Source organism: Poromitra crassiceps, assembly GCF_964638095.1.
Source record: "Poromitra crassiceps genome assembly, chromosome: 1".
In the NCBI taxonomy this organism is placed as follows: Eukaryota; Metazoa; Chordata; class Actinopteri; order Beryciformes; family Melamphaidae; genus Poromitra; species Poromitra crassiceps.
The window spans coordinates 59,343,265-59,366,889 of record NC_139623.1 but is presented as its reverse complement, the minus strand read 5'-3'; the positions used below and the strand labels follow the sequence as shown (position 1 = coordinate 59,366,889).

Here is a 23,625-nt window from a genome sequence, read left to right as displayed (position 1 = left end):
TGCACTCTGTACTCACTGCCATACAGTTGAATGTAAGAAGAAGTAAGCAGAAGCACATTGTTTTGTTTTAAAGTTGAAGGCCACATGCCATTTGTTCATTGGAAATGGTTGCATACTTTAATAAAGGAGAATATGTTCAAGAAATATATTTTTTTTACCGTGGTACCGAGTACCGTGGAAATTCACTAGTACCGGTACCGACTACTGAATTATTGGTACCGTGTGTGTTATGTGGTATCCCCACATTTTAGCGCTGAAACGCCTGCTTTGGCATGTAGCACGCCTATTCCCAGTACAATTATAACAGGCATGCGCTTGTGCCCGCCCCCAATTTGCATTGCGCACGGCGTTAAACCAGCACAAACACTAAATTACCACTTTTGCGAAGATAGGGCTCACAGTTTCTGAGGAAGACACTTTTTGTGTGTCGAAACATTAGTCTGCTTGTTTGCAACGATTAATTTGCTTAGCTTTGACCATGTGCTCCAGATTGCTTCTTTCACATGTCACTCAGTCCCTCTTCTGAGAGGCACCGGTATAGCATAGTTCATCATGTCACTCAGTCCCTCTTCTGAGAGGCACAGGTATAGCATAGTTCATCAGCTGAAGCGCAGATATTCCCTCTGTGTTCTACAGTGAAGTTTGTGTTCAGCAAGATAATCTTCACAAATGAGGACCACTTTTATTACTTCTGAAAATCTGGTTTAAAAAAGGCATTTACGCTAAATGCCTCTTTTTAAACCAAATTTTCAGAAAACACTTCAAAAGTCATAAAAGTGGTCCTCATTTGTGAAGATTATCTTGCTGAACACTAGGGATGGACATTTCTAGCAATTGAAATTTGCTGGGCCAAAGAAGGTTATCTTTTTTCAAAGTCAGATGCCTCCTCAACATCATATACGCAGATCACAGTAAGACCAAGGGTGCAGTGATTTTATCACTTGATGCACAGAAGGCGTTCGATCAGGTTGAGTGACCTTATATTTTTGAGTCACTGCACAGATTCGGGTTTGCCGATTCATTCATATCCTGGGTAAAGCTCATTATGCTAATCCAACATGTTCAGTTATAACCAATAGTGATAAGTCAACTAGGTTTCCATTACTTTGCTCGGTTCAGCAGGATTGCCCTCTCTCGCCGGCCCTCTTCGCCGTCGCACTCGAGCCCCTTGCCTTAAAAATACGTGGTCACCCAAATATTGCAGGCTTGAAAGTCGGAGGTGTTGAGATGCATATTAGTGTTGGGCCAGACATTTTGAGTAAACATAGACATTTGGAGTGGGGCATGTATGTTTGAATGCAGACATTTGAGTGGAAACTAACTGTCTGTGTGGAGGCACAGTGAGAGACACAAACCCCCACATTCCAAGCACCTGGCCATTTGAGTTCTCACACCCATGATAAAACGGCAGGGAAGCGAGCCATTCTTTTGTTCTCAAAGAGTGACAAAGGACAGCCAACTCTCCTGCCTGTAAGTGAGATAAGATGAGCCAATCGGAGTGGCTGATGTACAACAAAGACACGCCCTGCACATCACATTATATACAGGGTTGAAGCCCCAAAAACTTCAGTTCCTACGTAGCCTCAGCTACAGACAGGTCCTCCGTAACACAGAGACAGGGTTTCGACCCCCTCTGTTGAGAAGTTCTAAGTGGCAAATCGCTACGGACAGGACGTGTGGTTTACCTCGAGACAAACCGCCCTTCCCCCCTCCTCGCAGCTGAACCGCATAGCCGCAACCAGGCTGACGATACCTGCATTAGAGCTAAGCTAGCTCTGATATCCTGAACCCGAGGCCGCATCGCCGTAACCAGGCGGGTGCCCTCACCTAAAGAGACGAGCTGTGAGACCTCCCCGCAGACCCAGGACCTCAGCGTGGCCAGCTGAGACCGACCGCCTGCTCTCACTCCTCAACCCCTTCCTCCCTGCACGGGACAGCGGACGCACGCCAGACCAGCATCCCCCTCCGTGCCGGAGGAACCTTGCGAGACCGACCGTAGTAAACCGCTGTACACGCGTGTACAGGACCGAACGAGCATGCCAAGTAAGAGACCTGAACTGATCACTCACGTCCGGGCAGCTTAGAATTATTTAGAGTTAGAAGGGATATATATATACATGATTGACTGATATGATACTGTGAATGATAATCTGTGACTGTTTTGTCTGACTGTAATTGTGCTCATACATGCATTACTGAATCCGAGTGTTTAAACGCTTGTCATCAACTCTTCACCGATCCGCTGAAGTGGATCTGAGATAGCCTATAAGCCGAGTGGAGCTCATTTCACTAGTTCAACGTCGGTTAAATCTAACCGTGGTGAAGTGAGCACCTCGCGGCCTTTTCCCCTCTAAACAGCGTTGTTCTCACTCACAGGCACGTGCGTAGGCGCGCGCACGAACCTTTCCCCTATAAAAACACACACATAGCTTTCTACTACTTTCTACACACTCCTTTGTCATCCATTTTGTGCCGGGCCGATCACTCCGGGCCCGCCATTTTGGGTAGAGGCCGGTTAGCTTCCACACCCATGCACACACTCACACACACACACTCTACCGCCACCTAGTGTCCACCCGGTGCCTTACACTTTCCATGCAGAGGAAATCCACTAACCTCACACTTTCCCTCCAATGCATTGAAGAGTTTTAGAATGTAACTTAGTTATAACTGAAATTCATTGACTGTATTGCCAATACCTCCCTATTATTTTATATATAATAAATAGTGTCAACTTTTAATAGAATTCAACTGTTTCAGAGTGATTTTGTGATAACTGTGGTGAACTATTGTTTAAAGATTTAGGACTTCACACTTCAGATAAGACTAAATGAGATTAAGGTTGGGTCCTGCAATGCAGGTGGTGCCCCTAGGTTAGTCCTTATCAAGGACTACATATTTTGATATTTTAACAATTTTATGAAATATTAATAATTTTCGGATTATTAATATTTTATTTTACCCAACTAAATTTAATCCAAATAACGAGCACAACATTAGTTTGTATGCCGACGATGTAATATTATACCTACATAACTCAGAACAATCAATCCCCTCTCTCCTAGAACTAATCACTTCCTTCGGTAAGCTGTCCAGATCCACAATTAACTGAACAAAGAGTGACTTTATGCCTCTCTCTGATGTCTTCATGTTTCCTGGAAAATCTCAGATTCAAATTGGCAAAGGACCGCCTCACCTATCTTGGCTTGACCATACCCAGAGATCCTAAATTAATATTTCAGTTGAATTTTGGTGATTTTGTTTTAAGACTTAAACAATGTATAGAAAACTGGAAAATCCTGCCTTTGTCCATGATAGGCCGTATAAACTCAGTTAAGATGGTTTCACTTCCCAGGTTCCTCTGTGTCAAAACTTTCCAAAATTCCTCACATTGGCTTTTTTCTTAATTCTGTCCTAAATTTGGAATTATAAGAACCATAGAATTTCAAAAATTCACTTGCAAAAGCCCAAATCTGAAGGTAGGCTGGCCTTCCCAGTGTTTAGACAATACTACTACAATGTCAGGGCTCTGATGTTTTGGCAGCAAGGAACTCCTGATAATTTAGCTCTTGGGGCCCCCCTGTGGCTGAAGATGGAGGCCAGCTCTATTGCCAACTCCTCTTTGCCAGCCATGTTATTTTCTAAGCTAGAGAGACCTCGGACCTCACAGAATTCAAGTTTTGTTGTAAAGAATTCAGTCAGAATTCTAAATCAAGTTAGGAGTGTTTTGAGTCTACCAGATTTTTATGTCCATACACCGATTTGTCTTGATCTGGAGTGAGAAGGGGCTGGTTTCCATCAAAGACCTATATATAGATGGTCTATTTGCATCCTTTGATCAGCTGAAGAGGAAGTTTGGATTGCCTGGCACGCACTGGCTCAGATACTTCTGATACTTCCAAATCAGGAATCATGTTCGATCCAAGATTAATACCTTTGAAACACTCCCAGACGAACATGCTTTCTTCGATGTTTTGCTGAGCCCTCCTCACTCTAAGCATCTAATTTCTAGGTTTGTATGTTTGTTTGACAACTGCATCACGGCCTCTACTGAGAGGATTAGAGAAGCATGGCAGGGGGAACTTGGCATTGAGTTATCTGATATTGTATGGGATAGGAGTCTATCTGTGGTACAGCTCTGCTCAGTAATAGTAGACACCAGCTGATCCAATTTAAAGTCACCCATCATCTTCACTATTCTAAGCAAAAGTTGCACAAGATTTACCCCTCTGTCTCTCCACTATGTGATAGATGTCAGGTATCGGAGGGCACTCTGTCTCATGCCTTCTGGTTCTGCCCTTCACTGGCGAGATTCTGGGCCAAAATATTTGACTGGTACTCTAAGGCTTAAGTAATAACCCTTCAGCCGGAGGCAGAACTCGCCATCTTCGGCTGCTCAGAGTCCTCTCTGAACTTCACTACAGCTGTGCAACAATATCTGACACTGGGGACAACTGTTGCCAAAAAACTAATTCTTAAGGAATAGAAGTCCCCCTCTTCACCCTCTTTCCAATTGTGGTTGACGGACATGATCTCTGTTATACGGATGGAGAGACTCCGGTTCCTGAGAACCAACTCACTTAGAAAATTTCGAACTATATGGGACCCGTTTTAAGCCTACCTCGATGAGGTTAGGGGCAACGGGTGACTCGTCCGGCTGGTTTCCTATAGACCCCTTGCAGGAGATCCCAAGTACATCGCTTACAAGCACATAAGCACCTTACGTGGCTGCTAGCACCACTGTAATATTGAATGTTCATTATGTACGTATGTTTTTGTTTCATTTCTTTTCTTGTGTCTGAGCCTGTCTGTTTTGTTTTGTTTTCGTGCATTTCGTCGCTGTGCAATGAAAGCCACTTATCTCCAAATCGCCAACTTTTCAGGAAATGAAAAAAAAACCTGTGCTCTTAACTCATTCACCGCCAAAGACGTCTTTGACGTGTTATCAGAAATAGCCATCCACGCCAAAGACGTGTTTGACGTGTTTTTGTTTTTATTAGTACAGGGCGTATTTCAAACACTTCCTCAGCCTGTGACATAGTATCAGGTCCCTAGCATCTAAGACAACACGTGAACAAACACATACCGCAGCTGTTGTTTTGAAATTGAGCAGGAGGAATATCAGAAAACGGATAAACGCTTCCTCCTTGTGCAGACAGGAGAAACGCCATTGAAACCCCCTCGGCGCGCTGCACGAGCTGGTCGCTTTCCTCTGTGCCAGCCGGGAGAAAACCGGAGAAAGTAATCCAGAGAGATGTGTTTGATCACCGGAGGAATGAGGAAATGATCGATCAGTTTGACGGGTAATCCAGAGGGCGGTGAGGAAGTGTTGAATAGCCGAGGGGAAAACGGGAACGATCAAATAGCAGGGAGGCAAGAAGACAAGCCAGAAGCGGCAGTCACAGCAGCCCGCTGTCCGTTCTCAAGAGCTATTCACTTGGTTCATGAAATCGCTGGGCTGCGTGCCCTCCAGTGTTGCTCCTGGCCAATCCCGGCGCCACAGGGCGTGGTTATTGCTTATCCTATGTGGGGTTAGAAATCACGCAACGAAGGGGGATCGTGTGTGTGTGTGTGTGTGTGTGTGTGTGTGTGTGTGTGTGTGTGTGTCTGTCTGTCTGTCTGTCTGTCTGTCGGTGTGTCTGTCTGTCTGTCTGTGTGTCTGTCTGCACACTCACTCACACTGCTGTATTGTTGAATGTAAAAAAAAAGCACTTCATGTGTATATATATATATATATATATATATATATTTTTTCATTTGTGTCATAACGAATAATATTTACATGTCTGATGTCAATACAGTTCAAAATAAAAGAATTGAGAGCGAGTTCTGCTTGAGAATGTGTATTTTACAGAAATTGACTTTTCTCCTGTTTGTCATCTCAGAGAGACCTTTTGGGTGAAAACAGGGTGTATATAAATGGATATAAGTAGAGTACAGAACATGCTAAAAGCTCACTTTTTTTTCCTGGTGAACCCAGAGACGTACATCTTCATTTTGAGGTATTGCAAATCACTCTGGTGCTAATAGATAATTTACTGTGGGTCTTGAAAGATGACCAACAATTATGAAAATCTTTGGCCTGTGCTAAATATTGGCAGTCCTAAACTGGCCATGAATGAGTTAAAATACTGAACACCACGTTGTCATATTTGACACATGTCTTCATTGTAGACAGTTTATCGCTGAATGTGTCATTACATTATTAATATCTTACCTGAATAAGCTCAAATGCTGTTACAGGATTATCACACTCACTTTCTGCTGGCCAGGCAGCAGCGTGTGGGAGCCTGCCTTTTAGAGCGCGAGCACTAGCCGCTGTGCTCCAGGCAGCGGGGACGCGCGGGCGGAGCGCTTCACTCTGCCAAGCCGGGGAGAGTGGCTCTGTCATGGGTTGAGCAGTTCCGGAGTAACGTGACATTATTCTTGTCAGAAACAACTTCGATTTGCATACTTTAAATGAGTTTGCAGCCCAAGGACAACCCGAAAACACCTTATTGATCTAAACCCGACCCCCCAAATAAGCTCCCCCCTCCCCCCGCCCCCCAACATACAGGCAATTTCACTGCTAGATTCCCACATGCCAGCGTGAAGGTGTGAAGGGAAATTCAGGGAAATGTCAGATATTGACTTACAGGTAATTTTCCGGTACGCATGTGGGAAAACGGCTTGTGTGTGTGTGCTTGCGTGCGTGCGTGCTAGTGTGTGTATCTGGGCCCATCAGCTCTGAAGATGAAAGGACCTGTTTATGTGTGTATGAGAGAGATAGAGCCGGTCGGGGCAAAAGGATACAGTAGTTGTGTTTCCATCCACCTCAAGATTTCACTTTTTACAATCTTTTCTTTTTATTGTTTTTATAAAACAAAATAAAATGACTAATCACATTCACAGCAAAATAAAAGTACAGCAAAAGGACAACACACAAAGGAAACAAAAATAAAAATAAGAAAAAAGGAAGACGTGTAGCAGAGAACCAGGGGAGTATTAACATTACTGTCTGTTATTCTAACAGAAGTCTGTTCTGAATGGTTTGACAAATTCACCCCATCCTTCCCAATACATTTCAAAAGGTCCGTCTTGAGTCTCAGAGCAAATATATAACTCCATAACTCCTATTTTACACGTCTTGACCACATGCACGTCTTTGTGGAACATTAAAAAGTAGTCAATACGAGAATAGGCTGTATGAGGGGAGGAGTAAATGGTAAATGGTAAATGTCGGCGGCTTTAGCTCAGGAGGTAGAGCGGGTCGGCCAATGACGCAAGGGTTGGCGGTTCGATCCCCGCTCCCTCCCAGCTGCTGTCGTTGTGTCCTTGGGCAAGACACTTAACCCTCCTTGCTCCCGATGGTGTGTAGGCACCCTGCGTGGCAGCCTGCCGCCATCGGTGTATGAATGGGTGAATGTAGACTATCTACTGATTGTAAAGCGCTTTGGATAAAAGCGCTATATAAATGCAGGCCATTTACCATTTACCAGGGGAGGAGTAGAAGGTAACATCTTTGATCAAAGGGTGAAACTCCCTCCATCAGTTCTACCTGAGTCTTCCAGTAAACTGTTGACCTTTCTACTTACTAAACTGTTTTGTGAGCTAAACCCTTGAGAAGAGTCTAATTTGGCATTCAATCTGATATTCAGGTCCCCTCCACAAATCACCAGCCCCTGTGCCTTTGTTAACATTAGGTCAAACACTTTCTTAAACAATATACATTAAAGGGATACACCACTTTTTTGAAAGTTTAGCTCATTTGCCACATCCCCCCCCCACATAACCATAATGGTACAGCTGTTAAAAATCTGCCAAAACACACATCTCATGGCGCCAAAATACATGTTGTGCTTTGGGTACTCACCACACGATGAAATGTTAATCCAAAATGCACATACTCTGTCTTTTTGGAAGGAAAAGAGGTCGGCGGCCATGTTTGGAAAGTAGTGCCGGCTACCTCTTTTCCTTCCAAAAAGACCAATTATGTGCATTTTGGATTAATATTGCCAGCCTGAAGAACGTTCCCCTCCCTCCGGCTCCTCCGATAATAAGGTTTGAGCGCATCTCAAACCACATGAGAACATTTTCAACGTCCTCCATCGCATGGTAGTTACAATCATGCAACCCCTACCCAGCAGACCAGGAAATGTGGCTAAACAGGAAAATAAGCACGCCTAAGTCTGTCAGATGAGATTGAACTAAACAGCTGTCTGTCGTCGGCAGCAGTTTAACGTTGAAAAATGCCGCTACTTCGTCAGGATCGGTAACGGGAGAGCTTTACTGTATATCGGCGGGCAGCCATTGGGGGGATGGGATGCACTCTGTCACACACATGATAAATGGCTTGTGTGAATGAAAGATGAATCCCCAGTGCCACTCAAACTAACATGGCATCTGTTGAGAGGCCTTTCACCCCTGCAACACACACTAGCTGAAGGCTACATTACGGCCTTCAGGGAGTTCTCATTGTCAGTGAACTTAATGAGATGGGGGCAGCATATTAGCACTGTACCAGAATGCATACTAAAAAGACAGGCTTGATCTCTGGTCTGTGTTATGACCTGCGCATGCTAATTATCATCAATCAGACCTTACTGGTAGTTAATGCACATGTATAATGAGAAGGGGGTGTCTTATTACCAATGCTGATCTATGCTGTGTGCTAAGATGCACACTGGAAACACTGGTTTTATCTATCGTGATCTATGCTGTGTGCTAAGATGCACAGTGGAAACACTGGTTTTATCTATCGAAACGGTTTACGGCTGCCGTAAACCGTTTCGCTCTGCCTAGCAACAGACCCTAAACAAGAAGAGCGGCTTTCCTTGCTACTTCCAGGGGCTTTCTACTCTCGTGAACATCTCTCGTTATATTCTAACAGTTTGTTGGGAAGTATTTTGTAATTCTGTGGTTATGCTAGCGTAAACCGTTTTGTTTTACTTCCGCGTATTTCCGTCCTTGAGAGAGACTCTATGAACAACGAGAACACACGCTGATTCACACGGCTTTGGTCTCATCTGCTGTTATAGGTAAGATGTGAGGCATCACTATTCAATTTAGACTGTTTCATAACAAGCGAAAATGTTGCTCATAGTTGGTTTAATTTATATATTTTGTTATCATTTTCTGCTAAAATGCTGACTTAGGGGCCGTGCAGACAGACGTACAGTATGTATTTGAGCTGCCAGCGCCTTTCTGCAATTCATTCTCGATGGTAAGGATGCGCTAAGGGCGCTCCTCTTTCAAGGACCGCACCTGGCATTTAAGCGCTCTTGGTGGCTAGTGTTTTTTGGCGGAGCGCTCTGGGCGTCTCAAGCTGAAAAAAGTTCAACATTTGGAGGAAAAGCACACTGCTCGTCAGTGTCACTCCTCCTACCTCTTCTCCTGGCAGAGTGATCTTCAATCTCCGCTGCTGCCAGAATTGCAAATAATCTGGCTTTCATGTTTAACTCATTCTCCTCCAGAGGTTTTGAGAATAAGTCACTAGCCACCGCCAGGGTTTTTGATCATTTTCATTAATATTCCAAGACCCACAGAATATCTTCTTCTATGACTTCGTAAAGACTGAATATCCCAAAAGAAAGAAGAGAGCCTCGACTTTCATATGAAAAAAAAAGTTTGATTCTACCTTCATCCGTTCTTTAGTTATCGACACCTGAATGTAGGTCGTTTTCACCCAAAACAGCAGTCTCTGACCAGAAAGCGGAGGAAAAGGCATTTTTGTAAATTAAGTCATCTTCACGGCTCCTGACCCGAATAAATGCCTTTGATGGTGGATACTGGCGGTGTTACACTCAACTATGAACCCCATAATGATTTGGTTTCCCCTTCCGGTCAAACTCAGTGGCCAATGAACCTTATTGTGCCATTGCTTCTTTCAGCACAGAGTTAATTACAGTCTCCGTTATTATTGTTTCCCCCCCCATCCTTTCTCTCCTTAAACACAAATCTGAGATGAGCTCCTGTATGCTTTGGAAATGACTCTCCACATTCCGGGCATAATGAATCTCTACTGGAAAATATGTTGATTGCAAACACTCAAATCATAAGTACTACATGATCGAGACACACCATATTTCTGCTCGCATATTGCTCTGAAAAATGTAGTGGATATTAACCATAACTAGTGCAGTGCCTGTTCCCCCATGCACCACCCCGTGGGCGCCGCCCCCCCCCCCCCCCCCCCCACACACACACACACACACACACACACACACACTGCACTCTGTCAGGTCCCATTAAGCGCACTCCCCAAGTTTGAAGTCGATCCGACAAACGATTCTCGAGATACGCGAAGGACAGACATACAGACAGTCCTGGAATAAGTCCAAATTGAATGAAATGTGGCACCGCACTCCATCGGGGTCCGAGCAGCGCACTCCCCAAGTTTGAAGTCAATCGGACAAATGTTTCTCGAGATAAACTGCTTTTTGTGTTGCCAGTATGTGGCGCGGGAAATTGCAAGAAATTGCAAGTTTTCCAAAAATTCAGCGCCGCACTACTTGGAGTTCCCCGGAGCACACTCCCCAAGTTGAAGTCAATTGGATGAAGGGTTCCCAAGATAAACCACTTTTTGTGTTGCCAGTAGGTGGCGCTGTGCCGAATTGCACAACATTTGGCACTGCTCTATGTCAGGTTCCCAGCAGCACACTTCCCAAGTTTGAAGTCGATCAGATGAATGGCTATCGAGATAAACCACTTTTTGTGTTGCCAGTAGGTGGCGTCAGCTCCCTGCAATCCGTTGAGTCCCCCTAAGCACACTCCCCGAGTTTGAAGTCAATCCGACCAACTGTCCTCGATGGCATGCAGCAGATGATGCTCATCCATAAGCAGTGGTGGAAATGGCCAGGTTTTACTCTGGGAAGCCTACTTACACAGATTGATGGGGGTTCCCGGAAGTGGCGTGACCCTAGAGGATGTTATTTCTGAATGCGTGACTCATTATAGCCTACCATTATAGCCACATAAAAATCTCTAAAGCTTAAATTATACTTAGTAGAAAGTGTCGCTCAGCACATGGTTGCATTTATACTTCAGTGAACGTTTGCCTCGGTTCAATGGTCACGTGACACTTGAATGCTAGAAGTGCAGACAGCCAAGGGAAGAGAGGGAATCCACAGTGAAACCATGTCGGAGGCATTAACGTACTTGGCTGCAGCCGCATATAATGACACAACCACACAACTCACCTCCTCTCTCTCTGGGAAATTGGTCACAATGTTCTTTGTGATTTTCATGAAGTCATACATCAAGCACAGGCTGATAAAAATAGCGGGGACACGTTCATTCATTTCAATCAGCGAAAACCAAAACAAGGAAGCAAGCGCGCGTGCCGTCTATATAGCCAATCAGACTTGTGCGACACATCGTGACGTAGTCAGCGAGACACTGCTCGCCGACACTTGAAAGTGTTGACTCAAGTCCTCCTTTCTGTCGGCGACGGTTTCAAAAGTGTCACCAGACCAAGCATAAGGGGCCCTTTACACGAGGACAGTTTCTGAAAGAAACGACACAATAGCGTTTCCTTCACACCTTTTCCCTGTTTACATGAGCGCTGTTGAATTTTTAAAACGCCGTAATGTACATGCCAGGTCGCTAGGTGGCAGTGTGATCACATTATTCTTTGCCCATACAAGGACGCTTACTGCATGACGTAATTTCGCTTTAAACGCGGAAGTAGAGTACACTTTCCGCAGTCATTTAGACTTGCCAAAAAGCTTTTTTCAAGCAAAAAAAAACCCCCAAACTGTTAAAGTTTTAATATTTGTCGGGTGATAATGTAACATATATGTGACCAGTTTATCAGAATAACACCTATTGGAAATCTTTAACGAGCAGCGAGGACCGGGAGCGCTGACTGTGATCTGTCAAACCCTACTGCTACTGGCAGTGAGAAAACAGTGTTGACTGCTTTTGTAACTAACGTTAAATGCCGACCGGGTACAGCCATCGGCTCCTCGCAGCAGTAACGTTATGAACATGTAACTGAAGTTGGCCGCAGTGTACCTTAATTCTGAGTGTTGCCAAACTTCATTCATACTGACATTGTATTTGGTTGCCAACTCGCGCACGGCTGTGGCGTAATCGCGTGTGTCGCGTGTGCAGGCACGTCAGAGTTTCTGAAATGTGCCGTTCCAAAGCGATTACATGGAGTGCTCAGCGGGAAGCGTCTCTAACAATTTCACTCTAGAGGGTGGTTTTAAAATGTGTCGTTTCCTAAGCGCGAATTCGCCGTCGCCGTCTTAACGGGAGGCACTAACGATACAATAATTCCCCGTTTCCATAGGAAACCGTCCTCGTGTAAAGTGCCCCTAAATTGGGCTTTAGAAATCTCACTTAACTAAGATCACTGAGCTCTACTGTTTATTTCCCCTTGATTTGAGAACACTACACACTACTATTCTCTGCTCCTTTCATTCTCCCCTCTCTCCAATGTTTACTTTACCCCCCTCATTCTCGAACATTCACTCTCAACGACCCTACTTGCAGCAATGTTTACTTTTCTCACTTACTGTCACAGAGCGACCCACCTAGATCAGCTGGGGCTTGAAGGAGCTCAGAATTGAATGCAAATGTTCAAATATTGAACGTGTTTCGCATCCGAATTGCACGGAAAACAGGGCACTGCACTCCGTCAGGTCCCTCTCAGCGCACTCCCGAAGTTTGAAGTCGATCCGACCAACGGTTCTCGAGATATAAGGACAGAGAGAGAGAGAGAGAGACAGAAGCCGCTTTCACACACAGATCGCGCAATATTGCAGTTCAGAAGGCCCACAACGCCGGCAGCCTTGCCACAGAAATTGCTTTCACACAAGATCAAGCAGCCCAGCCATATTTCCGCCTCGGAGTGCGTTTTCAGATAGCATCCAGACATCCACCCCTCCTGGATTGAAACGAGGGTGAACGATGGGCGCTGAGTTTCATTATTATAATTAATCAAAGTCCGACAAATTAAAATGATGCTGGTCACCAACCAAACCAACCAAAATATCGCGATGTAGCCTACAGCACAGCAGCTCTCAACAGCTGCTCGTTAAGACATCAAAGAGAGAAAAGACGACAGTTGACAGCTCACCCAAATATGCCAACAATGCAGAAACTGGTAATCATTTAAAGAGTTGGAGAACTCTTTAAATGATTACCAGTTTCTGCATTGTTGGCAAGGTAGGCTACCGAAAAATCTTCATATTCCACCTGCATTATTATGAGAGGACGTACTGCGTGCGGATGCATGAATATATTCTGCAGGCTGCAGATGGATTTCTCTGTGCGCACCTATTGCGAGAGAGATTATTATTATAACCGAGGAGTCTATTAACGCAAACAGGCGAGACAGACTGCAGATATGCTTTGGTTATCTTACTTCTGATAGTAGGCTGTTCTGTGTTGCGGCTCCTAGCCTTTCAGGTGGAGGCGGAGTGGAGGGTGATACGGCGCTATGACTACCTCCACTGGCGGAACGAGAGATGGAACACAATTATTCACCACCCCACTTTCATCACTTTCACATCGGAGACGCGGATCACATATTCCGTAACATTTACCGCTTTCAAGGCCGGTGTGAAAGCGGCTAGAGAGAGAAACAGAGAGACGTAAGAGAGACATACGCTGCCGCAATTATAGTATAGATTTGCAAAGAGGTTAGTTGTTGGCAATTACATGTTTATTGTGACCCTATTTAACATGCAGTGCTGTGGTTGTGGACTCAGAAGGCTACACACCAGAATTGTTCAATATAATTTATAATCTGTATAACTGTTGGAGATATTCAAGCAAGAACTTAAGTTGTCATCCATCTAAAAAAGCATCCGCATGCACTGACACACATACGCATTTTCTACTCTCTCTTTCTGTCGGTTACCAATCAAGCTCCATTTTCCAACCGCAAATTAATTCTTTCTAATTTGTAGCTTCCAGTGGTCAACCCCCTGTGGTGCACTGCAACCGAGCCATGGTGAGAACTAGCGCGCACGCACATGCACACACGCACGCACGCACGCGCGCGCACACACACACACACACGCACACACTTTTCTGCGTCTGTATGAAGTAGGGAACAGTACAATAGATCTTAATTGAGAAGACCGACTGCAATCAGCATATTCTTGTAGGAAATCATTAAATAATTTCTTCCTCCCCTCTCTTTTCATTCACTGTCTCCCTCTCCTTCTTAGTGGTGATTAGCATGGTAATGATAGCACACTGATTATGGCCATCAGAAAAATATGACATCTGTGGTCTATCCATCTCTGTTCCTCAGGAAATAAAAAATAAAATAAGAAAAACCTGCATGTTCTTCCAAGTCTCATAATTAACACAGTATATTAAAGAAAAGCACAGAATGTCATTCTGCTAATGAACACAGTGTATTAAAGAAAAGTCTCCTAATGAACACAGTGTATTAAAGAAAAGTCTCCTAATGAACACAGTGCATTAAAGAAAAGTATCCTAATGAACACAGTGTATTAAAGAAAAGTCTCCTAATGAACACAGTGTATTAAAGAAAAGTATCCTAATGAACACAGTGTATTAAAGAAAAGTATCCTAATGAACACAGTGTATTAAAGAAAAGTCTCCTAATGAACACAGTGCATTAAAGAAAAGTATCCTAATGAACACAGTGTATTAAAGAAAAGTCTCCTAATGAACACAGTGTATTAAAGAAAAGTATCCTAATGAACACAGTGTATTAAAGAAAAGTCTCCTAATGAACACAGTGTATTAAAGAAAAGTATCCTAATGCACACAGTGTATTAAAGAAAAGTCTCCTAATGAACACAGTGTATTAAAGAAAAGTATCCTAATGAACACAATGTATTAAAGAAAAGTATCCTAATGAACACAATGTATTAAAGAAAAGTATCCTAATGAACACAGTGTATTAAATAAAAGTATCCTAATGAACACAGTGTATTAAAGAAAAGTATCCTAATGAACACAATCCCCCCAAAATTGCCTTTGTTCCCTTTATTTTTATTTATTTAGTTAGGCTATTTATTCATTCGTTTATTCAAGTGTGACTTAAAAGGGCCAGAACTACCCATAAAGGAGCCGTATGTGGCTTTTGAGCCTCGGGTATATCACTGCCCTACAATTAGCCTACAACAATCCAGTAGGCTAGATGAATGTTATCAAAGCCAAATTGTGCATTTGCAGTTATTAAGTCAGTTTTATCATGTAATGCTATGCATTGCCTAGAAGGCCCTTGTCAGTCAGCATGTGTGATCGATCAAAATTAAATTAGCAAATTGTGAAATTATACTGACTGAGAGAGAGAGAGGGGAGGGGGGGTCCCTATTGACAAATAAGATGAAAAAACAGTATAATACTTTGTTTTGGCCAATGGCCACATAGGCCTATGTTCCTGATAGTGATATCTGTCTGTTTCCAATTAAGTCCGACGGTCTGTGTGCTGCTGTTGTGTCACACGTGTGCATGGGCTGGTTTGCTATGCTTTGAAGTTTGACGCTTTCATCTTGGCTCTGCTGCCTTCAGGGACGGCTTGGAAATGCGCAGAGGGCCATTAGAAATGCTGCATTCAGGGTCAGGAGAGCTCGGAAAAGCCAAACTCTTTGAGTGCTGCCTTCGGGGACAGCTTGGAAAGGGGACTTTCCATACAGAGCACCATTAGAAATGCATTCAGGGTCTGAAGAGGGAATCTGTGGCAATCTTTTGGAGTAGCCTTTAGCTTATAATCAGTCTCAAGTCATGTCAAGTCATATCTTTGTCAAGTGTTTGATATTTGAGGGATCATTGCAAAAACATTGTGTAATATAATGTGTATATATAATAGGGGTGTCAAAAATAATCGATTATAAGATGCATCGCGATGCGGACGTGCACGATTCTGCATCGATTCACAAATGTCAAAAATCGATTATATATATATATATATATATTTTTTTTATAATCAAATAAAATATAATGGAAGTACATGCAGTTGTTTATTTTAATTATGGATCATAATACAATGCAATTCCAAATGCACTTTTATTTTAAAAGTAGGAAGTAGCCACACAGTGAGAAAAAAGAAAGTGAGAAAAAATAAATCATGTATTGTGGAAAAAAGTGATGCATCGATTTAAGATGCATCGAGATGCATCGAGATGCATCGATAATCGTAATCGAATCGAATCGTAGCCCTCTGAATCGTAATCGAATCGAATCGTGAGGCCAGTGAAGATTCACAGCCCTAATATATAATATAAGAATATCGGCCGATATATCGATATCGGAATTTTTTTACTCCCTAATATCGGTATCGGCCTCAAAAATCCAGCATCGGTCGGGCTCTAATATAGCGTTGAACATACAGTCTGACGCTGTTACAAATGTCAGCCTGTGTGATGAGAAAGAGTTGACTGTACATACATATATACAGCAGGATACAAAGTACAGGCTATGCTGCCTCAATCCAAATGCTTTGATTCTCTACTGGCATTGACTATGCATGGGTCTCTCTCTGTCTCTGTCTCTCTCTCATTAGGAGATGGCTAAGATCCTGCAGCACCCTCGTGTGTATGGCTTCCTGCATGTTCCAGTGCAGTCTGCGTCAGACAGCGTCCTGATGGACATGAAGAGGGAGTACTGCGCTGACGACTTCAGGAGAGTGGTGGACTTCCTCAGAGAGAGGTAGGACCACTTTCTGACCCCCCCGAAATCAGACACAAACTGACACGGTGCTGACCCCATATCAGGTCTAAGGCAATGTCTACATACTGGTAATATTGGTTTGAGCGTCAAACACAAAGGCAGTAGGCGTAGTTGCTGTCCTCTTGTATGTGGACTCCAGTACTATACATTGAGGCATGCGTGACGCACATGCCCAGTGTATGTGACGCGTCATGTAGCATGCCGGAGCTAATATGGACGGAGCCTGCTCTGTGTGTAGACTGGGAAAGCTTTAACTGCAGTGTTCTTGCAAAGGCGGTGATGAAGATGCAGCTCGGACTGAGTTTCAGCCATTTAGCTTAGCAGCCAACAGTGTGTTCTGACAATCTGCTTCCTGTTTACACAAGCACACGCATGGCCAGTGTATGTGAAAAGGTCATGTGATATGCGGTTTCAGGCGTGTTGGTATGTCGATTATTTTTCTGGACCGCGGCTGGAACGCTCGTGTGGACAGATATCACTTTCCTTTCAAAAGACCGGTTCAGAAGGAAACGCTGTAGTGTGGATGTAAGATCAGATAAGAGGAGATAGCACTTTGTTGTCTGTGTGTGGAGTCCATTGCATGTTACTGTCCAGTCGATAGCTGCGATTTGATTGATTTGATTTGATTGATTGATTTAGTCCATGCATCCAAAGGCCACATGCAGATTCACAGTTGAATACAGTTAGAATATAGGGTACCTGAAAGGGAGACCCCAAAGAAGCAAGAGATGCTTATGGTAGCCAGGGGACCCAAGACATGAAAACTGTAAAACAGACAATACAGTTACGCCATACACACCCAGCCTCGCATCCATCCACCCCCTGCACACCCACACACACTCACCAACACACACAAACACACACACACACACACACACACACACACACACACAGACGCACGCACACACACACACTCACCAACACCCCCCCCCCCCCCCACAGACACGCACACACACACACACGCACACACAGACACACACACACACACACACACACACACACACACACATGCACACACACACACACACGCACACACACACACACACACACGCACACACACACACACACACACACACACACGCGCACGCATGCACACACACACAAACACACAAACACACACACACCAACTACATAATACCATTAGACCAAGACACATTGCTCATTACGATAATCTTCGTCAGACAAGTAAATCAATTACACATAAGTGGATAGTAACTTGTTTTTACATTTGTTTTTGAAAGATGAAAAGGACTGTGACATTTTAATCAAACCATGGAGCTCGTTCCATATCAAAGGTCCTCTGCACACCATACTCAGGTTAGTTAGTGCATTTACATCCCAATAGACCAAATCACCGTGACGTCACCATGTAAACAACATTACTTCCGCGTACCACTTGGGGAAGGCGGCAGGTTTAAATGTGCGTGTTGTCAAATAAATGCTGTCAAACCCTCTCGTTGTTTTCGGCCGACTACTTTCAATCTAAATGTTCAAACGGTTGGTAAACATGCTTGTCCGACATATCTAGCCTTTCTTCTGTGTTTGTTTTATGTAGTGTTAGCTAGCTAATACTCGCTGTTTTTTTGCAGACTCGTTAACGTTAGCTACAGAGCTAACGTTACAGACAGAGCTACTGACGCCACGTTAATTTAATTTAGCTTCTACTCTGGTCTGGTCTGGTCCAACAGGTAAATTAGCTAGTCTGGTCTCCACTAACGTTAGTGAAAGTGTTATTATGAATGATATTAAAGCCCCAATCAGTAAGATTTTTGACATTTTTTACTGTAATATAAGAGCTTTTTAGTCACAGGACATGGTAGATTGACTTGTAATAGGGAGACCCTCGACTTTATTTATCCCACACCGCCCTCCATTGGCCAGCCCTGGGACTAAGCAGGTTGTCTGCCACGTCCCGTGGCAATAAAAAAGAAAAAAGAAAAGGATGCGCGCATGTGCTGTACAGCGGAAGCGCTGTCTTCAGGAAAACAAGGAAGTAACTCGATTCGGATTTGCTACGAAAATGATGTTTCACGGAACTATGGATTATTATTTCATCACGTGGTGAGTACCCGATGTCACAACATGTACATAGAGCTTTCTGGCGCTGTGTTTTGTTGACTTTGAATGGCGACATCGTTATCGATACTATTGGACCCAGAGGGCGCAGTTTCTCCAATAGCAAAACTTGGAAAACTTACTGAATGGGGCTTTAAACAACAACACAACACGAACAAACCATTTTTGTCTTCTTTGTTTGTTTTTGTCTTCAACACGTCAGTTTGTGCCGTTCACCGCCATTATGATGTGTGGACCCCAGGGGTAACCGGAAGTAAATGTAAACATCCCCGCTGATTTGGTCTATAATGTGATTTTTCCCCCCTGGTATGGTATGTGTGCAGGTGAAGGGAGAGCGGGCAATCACTCATGGCTCCTCCTCCTCTGCACACACACACACACACACACACACACACACACACACACACACACACACACACTCATCTGCACTATATAATGCCTTTCAAAACATCATGCTGACCAATTACAAAAGGCCAGAGAGAGAGAGAGAGAGAGAGGGGGAGAGAGAGAGAGAGAGAGGGAGAGAGAGAGAGAGAGAGAGAGAGAGAGGGAGAGAGAGACAGAATGTCAGACCTCAGTGAATAACATTGTGGTGAATAACACTAATTTACTCGCCCACTCACTATCTTACCTGTAGAGGCTGCTCAATGAAACAGCTGCATCTGAGATAGTGCTGTGTGTGTGTGTGTGTGTGTGTGTGTGTGTGTGTGTGTGTGTGTGTGTGTGTGTGTGTGTGTGTGTGTGTGTGTGTGTGTGTGTGTGTGTTAGCTAGGGATGGGAATCGAGAACCGGTTCTTGTTGAGAACCGGGTCCCAGTGGATCAATTCCTTGGAATCGTTAGCCAAAATCCTTAACAATTCCACTATCGATTCCATGCGCGATGACGTCACACGCTGCGACACGCACGCAACGCAGCCTTGTTTTGTTTCCAGCCACCATGGCGTCTAGGCAGAAGCAAAACGATGACCACAGTGCCACTTGCAATGCTTGCAAAACCTCTATTTTGTCAAAGGGGGGAAATACTAGCAATATGCAGAAACATTTGTCCACACAGCATGCAATAATTTTGGAGGAATGTCACGTTTTTGATGTGCTACGGAGTGACGATAACGTGGCTAACAGCAGCGCGGCTAACAGCAGCGCGGCTAACAGCAGCGCGTCATCTGTTAATATGGAGAGTAAACTCCTCCAGACCCTGTCTATTGTGTAAACCAGATTTCACCAATACTCCATTTCCATCCATTTAATTTAGAGGATGATGTCGAGTCAGACTGGTTCAGGGGCTGGTAGTCGCTTTGGGTCAGAGGCTGCAGCGAGTACTTCTTGTGCAGCTCTAGCCCCTCCATTCACCCAGGCAGGGAAGAGTAAAATGACCGAGGCGAGGGTAAACGAATGTCCCCGAGCAGTGACTAAGTTTGTCTGACATGCCAGCTAAAGTAAAATGTCCAAAGTTGCATGTTGTCATTCTAACCACTAGTTCTGTTTTATTCATTCCCACTATATATTTTCTATAGGGAGATGACAAAGATGCTCAACCCAAAATACAAACCCCCAAACAGAGCCAGTTTAACAGACACACTGATCCCTGCTTGGTATGGGATTGAAAAGAGCAATCTGATCTCAGAGCTGAATAATAATACATAATTATAATAATAATAATCTAAAAGAAAATTAATGTTAATAAACCCATTTGTACTCTTTTTTTTTCCCCTTGCCCAATGAGAATCGATAAGAGAATCGATAAGGAATCGGATCGATAAGCAGAATCGAAAATGGAATCGGAATCGCTAAAATCTTATCAATTCCCATCCCTAGTGTTAGCGTGACAGCTTACAGGTGTTGGTTTGGCACTTTCGCCCTCCCTCGTTGACTCACTGGGTTATTACTGAGTCATCACCATGTGGTTACAGATCAACTCATCACAGTTGAGGTTAGGGTTGTCAAAAGTATCAATAGTATCGATCAGTTTCAATACAAAAAAAACTGAACAGATATAATACTAATTTGCAACTGTATGGATAACAGCAGTGCTTTGGCTTAATGAAATAATCAACATACTGTTTGTTCCCTCCCTAGCATTGTTGTGCTTGCTGAAAGCAAGGCACAATCTATACAATCCTCCATACTTAATATATATTATATCTGCCACCAAAGTTTGGCGCATAATAACTCCCACATCTTTCGCACCACATAAACATACCAGACCTGAAAATGCGCGGCTCAATGAGGACATGCTATGCTATGACTTTGCTAAGGGTTTGGTCAAGCGGTTTAGGTGCTATTCGTGATTAAGCGCAAGTTTTTTTTGCCATTCACTTGAATGGGGTTTCGAAAAATCTTGCATTAAATTAGCTGTATCTCAGAAACCCTAAGCTCTAGAGTTACCAAACTTGGTAGGGAGGTTCACCGATGGGCATTTTACTATCCACGAAACAATTACACCAATTGACCTGATGGTGGCGCTATAACAGCCCTCTTTACGTTTTGCTCCATAACTTTGGAACCATAGCTTCTACAATAAAAATGATTTTTTCCTGGTTTCCTTGTCTCCCCCCACTTTCACTCATTGCTGTGATCTAAAAAAAATTACACATATTGACCTGATGGTGGCACTATAACAGCCCTCTTTACGTTTTGGTCCACAACTTTTGAACTGTATAGCGTCTACAATCAAAATTCTTTCGCCCCTGGTTTGCTTGGCTCCTCCCGCTTAAACTCACATAGGCCCACCCATAATTACTTAGTCCACCCTAGCAACCATCTACAAACACCCTATAGCGACCACCCAGAAACACGCTAGCAACCAGTTACTACACCCTTCCAACCACAAAGAGATGTCCTAGCTATTAGTGCTGCATGGGCAAGGGGGCGTGGCGAGGACAGCAAGCACAATTACATTTTCGTTAGGAAATCTAGCATATTCTAGGTGTAGTTGTTGCTTCAACAAGCTCAAAGTGTTCTGATAGGCTGATGACTAGAGCAGGGGTAATCTGCTGTGTTCTGATAGGTTGAAGACTAGAGCAGGGGGTAATCTGCTGTGTTCTGATAGGCTGATGACTAGAGCAGGGGTAATCTGCGGTGTTCTGATAGGCTGAAGACTAGAGCAGGGGTAATCTGCTGTGTTCTGATAGGCTGAAGACTAGAGCAGGGGTAATCTGCTGTGTTCTGATAGGCTGAAGACTAGAGCAGGGGTAATCTGCTGTGTTCTGATAGGCTGAAGACTAGAGCAGGGGTAATCTGCTGTGTTCTGATAGGCTAAAGACTATAGCAGGGGTAATCTGCTGTGTTCTGATAGGCTGATGACTAGAGCAGGGGTAATCTGCTGTGTTCTGATAGGCTGATGACTAGAGCAGGGGTAATCTGCTGTGTCAGGTCAAAGTTTTTAATTAGTTTTATCGGGCCTAGATTATGGAGAAGCGTGCTTCTGTCCATCCATCTGTCTTCATTATTTGTATGCCTCTTGATGTGTTGTCATTTTCCCCATGGTATTGATATTGGTATCGAGTACCAATATTTTCCTGGGTATCGTATCGAAGTTAGTGATTCTAGTATCGTGACAACCCTACACCGGATAGTATTGTTTTGCATTGGGAAGGCATGGTGTGAGTCAGTACCCTGTTATGTTGTGCAGCCAGAACAAGCTCTCCACTTCACCTATCTCTCTTCTATAGTCAAATTGTATTCTTGATATACAGTAACCTCCAAAATGAGTAGATTGGAAGAGCCAACTATTTTTGTCTCACTTTACTCTAAGTTGTGCATCCGTCCTGTCAGTTTGAGGCGTGCTCTAATCTTTCTGTTTGAGAGACTGCTGTCATCCTCTGTCTCTATTACATATTGGAGGCACAGAACTGCTAATAAATGATCAACATTTTGAATGATATTCATTCCATGTGCTAGACTTACTGTATTCACAGGGAACTAGCTGACTACTTTTCCGTTGTCATTTCAGCAAATTTCAACTTTTCCGATTTTAAGAAAATGATCCTTGTAGGTTGATGGCGATACATTTTTTGAGTTTAGCGCATTATGTTGAGTTGATCATAGATTTATATCAAACCACAGAGGTGTATTTAGATTTCACATGGAAATTAGCATCTTCTCACCAAATCCTATATTAACAAATCCCAAATTCACACTGTAGTTACAGTACAAGACAAAGATGAATGTAGTATCTCTCATTCATCAAGATGTTCATTTGCAAAGTTAAACATTTTATAAACTTGGGAACACATGGGACATGCTGTTTGAGGCTTACTTTCCCAACACACACACTGTATAAGAGATGCACTTCATTCAGATTCACACACACGCACGCACGCACACATACACACACATACACACACACACACACACACACACACACAGGATCCAATGATAAACGTGTATATGATCTTGACATCTTTATGTATCTTGATATGGATTAAATGTAGCCTGAAATTAAAAATGTATCTAAATATTCCTAAACATGCACATATTAATGTACATGGATATGACCTCTGACACACCACACAATCTTTCTCTTGATAAGAAAGGATGTCAATTTAATCCCATACTTTATGAAAGACAATCTGTTATGGAACTTGGGCATGATTAATTATGGCAAAGCACGGCAGGATTGCTGAATAAATATAGATTTGATGTTACCATAATACGCTATGAAACGATTCATATGAAGATGAGTTTGGGTCAGATTTCTGCCTTAAATCTCTATGTATTACTCTGATGTTTATGTATGCAATGGTATATTTAAATCTTGCTGCCGTTGCCAGATAACCTCTTATGTTCAGATAAGCTTTATGTTGTTTTTTCTCCTTCCTCCTGGAATTAAGTGGCAAATGTGCACGTTTTAAGATAAGTGTAAGGTATTTCTGCTTCATTGGGTCATCAGCCCAATCTCTTAACAAG

At 43.4% G+C, this 23,625-nt stretch overlaps 1 protein-coding gene across 1 annotated transcript in view; it reads left to right on the top strand.

Moving 5' to 3' along the window:
• Positions 1-23,625, top strand: part of cdkal1 (CDK5 regulatory subunit associated protein 1-like 1) — a 689,646-nt gene that overhangs the window by 406,857 nt on the left and 259,164 nt on the right. The window contains exon 10 of the mRNA XM_083636399.1: positions 16,475-16,620. Coding sequence (XP_083492525.1) covers positions 16,475-16,620 — 146 coding nt within the window. The remainder of the gene's footprint in view (positions 1-16,474; positions 16,621-23,625) is intronic.